The 8793-nt window shown below is 60.4% G+C and overlaps 1 protein-coding gene across 1 annotated transcript; it reads left to right on the forward strand.

The window, feature by feature from the left end:
- The first annotated feature begins 2833 nt into the window (after positions 1 to 2833).
- ISLR2 (immunoglobulin superfamily containing leucine rich repeat 2) lies at positions 2834 to 7141 on the forward strand. The gene has a single exon (XM_081548854.1). The coding sequence runs from the start codon at positions 3448 to 3450 to the stop codon at positions 5695 to 5697; it is 2250 nt and encodes a 749-aa protein (XP_081404980.1). The 5' UTR covers positions 2834 to 3447; the 3' UTR covers positions 5698 to 7141.
- The last annotated feature ends 1652 nt before the right edge of the window (positions 7142 to 8793 follow it).

Consider the following 8793-nt stretch of genomic DNA (forward strand, 5'->3'; position numbering starts at 1 on the left):
CAGCGCTCCTCACCCGTAGCTCTCCCCCACCTACTCAGCTCATTAAAATGCTCAAATTCAAATAGGAAGATTGATCTCAGAGGCCCCAGACCGACCCACCTCCAGAAAACTCCTCGGCTGGAGTGAGTGCTGGGAGGCCGAGAGTCCCCAGAGTGCTCAGTGTCTACGGAAAAACCGAGGAAGGAACGGGGCTCTGCATGTTCACCGGAGCCTGCACCCCCTTTCCGATTCTGGTCAGCAACTCTGTCTCCAGGGCTGTCATGGACACTGTGGGGGTACAGCAGTCGAGTTCTATACAAATGCCTGGACATCCCTGCGCCTCCACTTTCTTGTCGCTAGAAGAAATGTCGGAGTTTCGCCAGAGACAGGAACAGCAAATATTCGAGTCTGCTGAGGCCGACTGTTGTGTGAGGGTGTGAGACAGTAGGGCGGTATCGGGGCTGCGGAGGCTTTCAGGGATAGTGTGTGTGTGGGGGGGTGCTGATGGTGTGTTTGCTGGTTAGACTGTGAAGACGTTGGTGGGGGCGGAGGAGGAGAGAGATGCTCAAGCCTTACATCCCCAACCCACAGTGCTCAAAAGGAGCAGACGTTTTGTAACCGTGCCTCTCCATCCCGCCGTCTGCTGCAGCCTCGGAGCCCCAAGAGCAAGACCTGAGGGCGAGGCGCTTGGGTGCGCTTGGGCGGGCTTCCTGGGAGCGCAGGCTTGTACCCACGCGCCCTGCCCCACTGGGCGATACGCACAGGCCCGTGCGCTGGGCGGTGGGCTTCAAGCGCTGGGTTAGCCACAAAAGACAAGACGTACGCAGTCCGGCTGAGGAGGCTGGGCTGGGGTGGTGGTGGGCTGGGGAGGGGAGCGTTGCTTCTCCGCGCGCCCAGCAGGGCGGTGCGTTCTAGTCTCCGGGTTGGGCTGTTGGGGGTGGGGTGGGGGCGGGGAAGACAGGGGCTTGTAGCTGCCCGGATCCAGGCAAAAATAGCAGGGAGGGTGAGGCGCTCTGCTAACACTATCAATTATGCATCGTGTTGAACGTGGCTTCGGGGAGGAGGCGGCTAGCAGCGAGGGTGCGGGAAGGAAGGGTCCGCGCGAGCCGGGCGGCGCGCAGCTCAGCCAGTCCCGGGCGAGGTCTGTCGGCACCACCGCCTGCCTTTGCAGAAAGAGTTTTAAGGCAAAGACACGCCTCCCCCACTTCAGGCGTGCGCTTTTCCTTCCCCCAATTCCTCAAAGATGGTTTGTCTCACGTGTTGCGGGGCGTAAAAGAGGCTCGCATTCAATTAGCAGCAAAGCTAACGGGCCCTGGCGGGACCCGGGCGTGAGGGTGAGTGCGCATGAATGTGTGTGCGTGCAGGAGGAGGGGAATGGTGAGTGTCACGGGTGTGAACACTCACCGGCGAGTGAAAATGTGTGTGAACATAGCGAGAGCTCAACACATTGGCGCGATTATTACATGATGATGGGTAATTCTAATATTGAAGAGCAACTGTATGGACGGTGTGAGGGTCTGTCTGTGTCTGTGCCAACATGTTTGAGCGGGGGGAAGGGGCTGTATAATTAAGAATAGTGATAATGTCTGCAGATGTGTAGATGTAGGGGGAACCTGGGTTATGGGAGTGTGGTGAACTGGAAAGAGCGAAGTCTAGGGCGGTGGGCGTGGGGGCGCCTCTTTGTGACCAGGGGAAGAATCTCTACGGCTTTAACAAATGTAGATGATGCGGGAGGTGGGAGAGACTGCGCAAAGCCCCGCAGCCTGCGAGGACTCTTCAATCTGCAGCCGGTGAGAGGTAGGGGGAGACAGATGAGAAAGAGAAAACTGAAGTGGGACCTCAGGGCCAGGGGAATCCACAACGTACCTGTCCCTTTCTCTGCCTCTCTACCATCTTCCCCCACAGTCGCAGCAACAGATGTGGGAAGCGCCTTTGGGCTGTCGTCCTGGCTCCGCGACATCAAGCCTGGAGAGGGGGTTGCAACCCGAGGGCAGCGCACGGAGAGTTGGAGAGCAGCCGGTAAGCCTCGGAGACCACTGCACAACCCTGACCCAGGAAGGGGTAGATTCCGTCCAGGGTGCCAGACCCTGCTGGCTCTCGCAAGCGGAGACGGGGGAGCAGAGGGGAGGGGCCTTCCCTTGGGAACAAGAGGGAGTGGGGATGCCGGTTCTAAAGACCCGAGTGTGGGAGGGGCTCTGCCAACCTGTCTGGAGCCCTAAGTGGGAGCCGGGATTCTGTTTGTAGGTCCGTTTGTTGTGACTGGGGATAAGAATCTTTTTTTTGGGGGGGGGGCATCGTCAGGCATCTGGGCTGCAGAAGAGAGGCCAAATCTTGAACCTTCTACTTGATTAGCTAGTGACAGCTGCCTTGACCCCATTGGCCAGGGACACCCCCTCCCACCATGGGAGGTCCCGAGGGGGGAGTGAGAATCTTTAGTGACGTCCCTCCATTGCTCTTGGTCCCAGCTTGGAGAAGGAAGGTTGACCAAGCAGCCCTGATGGTTTTCCCTTCCCTGGAGTTGCAGCCCCCGGGGAAGGCAGCTTTGATTGCAGCGAGAGAGGGGCCTGGCGAGTCTGCTTCCCGGTCCCCGTCCCAGTCTTCTTGCCACCTGCAGCAAGTTCACACCTTTTGCTGAGCCTGGGATTTTAGTCTCAGAGGGCTGTGTACAGGCGCACGTGCCCGCCTGTGTCCCGGTATGTGGGTTGGGCCATGTGAGGACTTGTGCCCTGATGTCTGTCAGTTCCAACAATGAACAGGAAAGCGCCTTGCCCAGTGCTGGAGAACGCTGTACAAATGCTGTGTTCAGTTGAGAGAACAATGAGGTCTCCAGAGTATACGGTGCCTGTGTTTGGGTGTCTTTGTGTTTGTCTGTCTATGAAATGTGTTGGGACCCCCGAAACCCCTAAACAGAAGTCCCGGTTTGATGGCAGGTGCCTGGAATTGTGTTGTATTGTCCAGCATCTGTATGGGCGTGTGTGGGCGAGTTCTGTGTGGTGGGACAAAGAGTTCAAAGGAGGACAGACGGTCACGGACAAAAATAGCCTATGTATCCCTTTCACTGAGTTAAACCCAGAAGGGTCAAGGATCAATGCAAAGCTCAGGGCAGACCTGGTAGCGGCCCAGCCTGTGGGGAGAGGTAGAGAGAAAAGGGTGAGGTAGGAGGCTGCTAGAAAAGGAAGTCCTGAGAGGGAGCACGCATTGAATCCCGAGACTTCCTGAGCTCCAACTCGTACCTAACAGAGACTCTGGGCCCAGAGCAGAAAGTTACCAGAGCCCTGGGATCTGCCCTAGACAGGTTTACAGGAGGCAGAGCTTGGCAGGGGAGGGAAGCTGGAGCTCGGTGAGTCACATTCTCCCCCTACCCCTCCCCGTCCTACGCCTCCTCCCTCCCTCTCCCATACCTACCCTTCTCCCCCCACCCCACGCCTACCACCCCCTCACCCCCAATTTCCACCTGCAGGAGCAGCGATGGTGCCCTTGAGGGCCCTGTGTCTGGCTTGGGCTCTGCTAGGAGCGGCCGCAGCGTGCCCAGAGCCGTGCGCCTGCGTGGACAAGTACGCGCACCAGTTCGCAGACTGCGCCTACAAGGAGCTGCGCGAGGTGCCAGAAGGACTGCCGGCCAACGTGACCACGCTCAGTCTGTCGGCGAACAAGATCACCGTACTGCGGCGCGGAGCTTTTGCCGACGTCACGCAGGTTACCTCGCTGTGGCTGGCGCACAATGAGGTGCGCACGGTGGAACCCGGCTCGCTGGCCGTGCTGAGCCAGCTCAAGAACCTCGACCTGAGCCACAACCTCATATCCAGCTTCCCATGGAGCGACCTGCGTAACCTGAGCGCGCTACAGCTGCTCAAGATGAACCACAACCGCCTGGGCTCGTTGCCCCGGGACGCACTCGGTGCGCTGCCTGACCTGCGCTCCCTGCGCATCAACAACAACCGGCTTCGCACACTGGCTCCTGGCACCTTCGACGCGCTAAGCGCGCTGTCGCATCTGCAACTCTACCACAACCCCTTCCACTGCAGTTGCAGTCTTGTGTGGCTGCAGGCCTGGGCCGCGAGCACCCGGGTCTCCTTACCGGAGCCCGACTCCATCGCGTGCGCCTCGCCTCCTGCGCTGCAGGGCGTGCCGGTGCACCGCCTGCCCGCCCTGTCCTGTGTACCTCCCAGTGTGCATCTGAGTATCGAGCCGCCGCCCGAGGCGCCGGGCAGCTCCCTGCCCTCAGGCCTGACGCTCATGGTACACTGCGTCGCCGAAGGACACCCCACGCCCCGCCTGCAATGGCAACTTCAGATCCCGGGTGGCACCGTAGTGCTAGCCCCGCTGGTCCTGAGCGGCGAGGACGGCGGAGACGGGGCGGAAGACCGGGAGGAGGAAGGAGATGGGGACGGGCCCACGCAGACAGAGGCCCCAACCCCGACTCCAGCACACGCCTGGCCGGCTCCCCCAGCCACCCCGCGCTTCCTGGCCCTCACCAATGGCTCCTTGTTGGTGCCCTTCCTGAGTGCCAAGGAAGCAGGCGTCTACACCTGCCGTGCCCACAACGAGCTGGGTGCCAACTCCACTTCGGTACGCGTGGCAGTGGCAGCTGCCGGCCCCCCAAAGCACGCTCCTGGCGCAGGGGGAGACCCTGATGGGCAGGCTCCAACCTCTGAGCGTAAGTCCACAGCCAAAACCCGGGGCAACAGCGTCCTAACGTCCAAGCCCGAAGGCAAAATCAAAGGCCAAGGTGTGGGCGGGGTTAGCGTCCTCAGGGATTCAGAGATGGGGCCGGAGCAGGAGGAGGTGGAGGAGGAGGCAGGTGAGGGTGAAGAGGCGGAAGACCAGGTCCCCGCTGACCCGATGGAGGAGCAGCGCTGTGGCCACGGGGACCCTTCGCGGTACGTGTCCAACCACGCCTTCAACCAGAGCGCCGAGCTCAAGCCTCACGTTTTCGAGCTGGGCGTCATCGCGCTGGACGTGGCGGAGCGGGAGGCGAGGGTGCAGCTGACGCCCTTGGCTGCTCGCTGGGGCCCGGGGCCCGGGGGCTCTGCGGGAGGGCGACCCGGGCGGCGGCCACTGCGCCTGCTCTATCTGTGCCCGGCGGGGGGCGGCGCAGCAGTGCAGTGGTCGCGTGTCGAGGAGGGCGTCAACGCCTACTGGTTCCGTGGCCTGCGGCCCGGCACCAACTACTCCGTGTGCCTGGCGCTGGCAGGCGAGGCCTGCCACGTGCAAGTGGTGTTCGCCACCAAGAAAGAGCTGCCCTCGCTGCTGGTGATCGTGGCGGTGAGCGTGTTCCTCCTGGTGCTGGCTACCGTGCCCCTGCTGGGCGCCGCCTGCTGCCATCTGCTGGCCAAACACCCGGGCAAGCCCTACCGCCTTATCCTGAGGCCGCAGGCCCCCGACCCCATGGAGAAGCGCATCGCCGCCGACTTCGACCCGCGCGCCTCCTACCTCGAGTCCGAGAAAAGCTACCCGGCGGGTGGCGAGGCGGGCGGCGAGGACCCAGAAGAGGCCCCCGGGGAGGGCCTCGACGAAGACGCGGAACAGGGGGACCCCAGTGGGGACCTGCAGAGAGAGGAGAGCCTGGCGGCTTGCTCGCTGGTGGAATCCCAGTCCAAGGCCAACCAAGAGGAGTTCGAGGCGGGCTCCGAGTACAGTGACCGGCTGCCCCTGGGAGCCGAAGCGGTCGACATCGCTCAGGAGATTAACGGCAACTACAGGCAGACAGCGGGCTGACCCCGCAGCCTACCTGGCAGCCCATCCCCGTCCCCGACCTCGGGTATCTGGGAGCAGAGGCGTAGGGCTGTTAGGATTTATACCCCAACCCCACCTTCACTTACCCCACCCTCTTACCCTGACTACTGGGGGCGTCCAGTGGGGAGTGGGACGATTTCACCAGTCCCACCCACGACGGTCGTTGTCCCTGTGGGCTGAATTCCCCTCCATGCAAGCACAGTTCCCCGGCTCCCCCCTCCCTGTTTGAGACACTATCCGCTGACCGTGAGGCGAACTCCAAGCCTCTCCATTCCCACTCCAATTATCTGCGCAATCCCGCCCCGGAGCCCACGCCACTGTGGGCTCGGAAGCCGAAGGAAATGGAAGAAGACATTGGAAATATCTGGTGGTCATGCTGTGGCTCGCGGTCAGCCAGGGACCCCCAGCAGACGCCCTTGGCGTGGAGCGCTATGGCGTCCCGCCTCAATCCCCTACTCTGCCCTTTCCCGGGCTGCGCATCCCAGAAGCCAGGATTCGGCGGCAATCCCCAGTTTCTAGTTTCAAAGCCCCCTCCTGACTGGGAACCAAACGCTTCTGTACTTTCATCGCTTCTCCGCTTCGGACCGGCTGGAGCCCAGCCGGGTGCCTGGGGCGCATTTCAGCGCTGCACTCCGATTTTCGTATTTTCGTTGTGTTCCAAGACAGCGACTCTCCGGGTCTGGTGCTAACACTCCCTTTTTTGCCTCTGAGGAAAACTGGGTGTGTGTATGTGTGTGTCTTGGGGTGGGGGAAATCCGTCTACTTTCGCCCTCTCGCCTAACTTAAAGTGCCGGAGAACCAGGCACCCCTTTTCCGCGGAGGGTGCGGCCTTGGTCCCGGGCCAATTTCGTTGTGGGGGACTTGGGGTTTCCGGAGACTCGACAGCTCCCCTTCCGCTGCTACTCGCGGCCTGGACCTCAGCTTGAGAAGGGCCGGGGGCCCAGGAAGCCTGCTCTGGCCTCCTGGATCAGGTCTCCTGTGAGGGGCTAGTGCTCCGGTTCGCACAAAGCCTGCGCGTGACTGTGCCGCGGGGTCCGGATGGAGAAAAGCCACGGGCGCTCGCGCCTCCCCGCCCCGCCCCTCCTTCTGCGAGAATAGGTTTGCCCCGCTGTAGTCCTAGACGAGCGTGCTCTGTAGGAGAAAAGTCTGTGTCCCGTAAAAGTGTGTCAAGTGTAGTGTTGGGAGGAGGGAGGGAGGGAGGGCGGGGAGAGGGGACGCGGCGCGGCGACTCGGGCGGTGGTCTTTTTTCGTTCTTCTTGCAGAAAAGCCTAGGGGTTGGGGTGGGGGGTTGGGGGCATCGGGGACCAGACCTGTCGGTGAAGCGCAGCACAAGTGCGGCCTCGGGGCGGAATAGCCCCCTGGAGCCCGCGCCCTTTTCTAAAGGCGTCTGTATGATGTAAACAGTCAATAAAACAATCGATTTGGACTGGGCTTGGTGACTCTTTGTCGGAGCGGGGACAGAGAGGGGGGATGCAAGAGGAAACTGCAGAAGGAAGGAACCCCTGAGATCCTCCCTTTGGGATCCTTTGTTGAGATTTTTTGCTTGACTGCTTTGTCATTTTTTCCAGGTGTTTATATCGCGGTGCCTGCTCTGGGCGCCTCCAACTCCGGGATGGAGCAGGGAGACCAAGTGGGATGGGGGAGGCTGCAAGTGAGTGGGGAAGGTTAGCAGGGAGGGAGGGGTGGTTTTCTGCAGACTGAACTCTTGGGGAGCTCCGGAGTGTGTGTGTGAGTGTGAGAGCATGCACAGTCCTCCCTGGTTTGACCCTGTCGCTATAATGGGCTGTGGCTCTGTGTGTGAGGACTGCCTAGTTTCTGTGTCCCAGCACCAGCCTGGGTTCCATGAGGAGGTAGAGGGGCAAGACTTGTGCACAAAACATGGCACAAGTCACACAAAGGACAGAGCAGGCAAATGATGGAGAGCAGCAAAGGGGGAAAACTGCAAAGAACAAGCTAGAACCTTTACCCCAGGAGCTGTGTGTGTGTGTGTGTGTGTGTGTGTTGGTGGTGGCAGTGATGATGCTCAGTGAAGTGATGCATGGACACATCTCATGGTAGGGCATGTGATGCTGGTGTGGGCTGAGGTACCTACCCTCAGGATTGGAAGCACACTGATTTTAGTCCTAGAAATGGGGCTTCTTGGGTGGGAAACAGGGAGAGAAGAGGGATGAAAAGTGATGCTCCTGTCCAGCTTACAGTGCTGGGATTGGGCTGGTGTTTCAGCTGAATCTCCTCCCACCTCCCCAGGCATTGGGGGTGGGGGTCACAGGGTTAGGAAGTGGGGTGGAAGAAGAAAGGAACAGAAAAGAGTGGGGCAAGTGAAGAGTCCATCCCTATGTTCCCTACTTCTAGCTTCCAGTCTGTTTCATCCCTCACCCTCTCTGTGGGTATCAGGTCTTCCTAACTGGATCAGGCCGGTCTGGAGAACAGGCCCAGGTCCAGACATCCAGCATCCTGTCCCAGCTGGGACCCTACCGGGGCCAGAGCCCAGTTTCCCTTCCCAAGCCAGCAAAGCTGTCTCTAAGAAAGATTCCCCTCTAGGGGCCACAGCCCCAAGCCCCGCCACTGTAGCCCACACCACTGTCAGGGACATAGCTCAGAAGTATAATCTTTTAGGAAGAGGGCTGCTTTGTTCTACCTGCAAATGCTTTGGGGCAGGGGGCAGGGACTAGCACGATTTCTATGATTGGTTCATGAATCCAACCACACGGTTACATTTGGACACAGGCCCGGCTGGTGAATGCTTATCGATGTCAGTCCCACACAATCCTCTCATCGTGGGTGGGCAGGGTCAGAGGGCGAAGGGCTCCTTCTTGCCCCTCTGTTCTAAGGACTGAGAACACTCCTGGAGACCTCCTAAGATCCTGTGTGCCCCTAAGAGATTGTGCAGAGTTGCTGAGAGTTCTGCCCTTCTTTGTCCCCAGCCAAGCTTCCTGATGAACACACACTACTCAGGTGGGCCTCATGCCCCCTGGGTGAGGCCAGGCCCAAAGGCTTGGGCCACAGGACAGGAATGGGTGGGTGCTGTGACACTCTGTCCACCACCCATTGAGACACCAGCCTCTCAGGAACTCCGCA

This window comes from Giraffa tippelskirchi, chromosome 12, assembly GCF_054371585.1.
Source record: "Giraffa tippelskirchi isolate mGirTip1 chromosome 12, T2T-mGirTip1v1.2.pri, whole genome shotgun sequence".
Classification (NCBI taxonomy): Eukaryota; Metazoa; Chordata; class Mammalia; order Artiodactyla; family Giraffidae; genus Giraffa; species Giraffa tippelskirchi.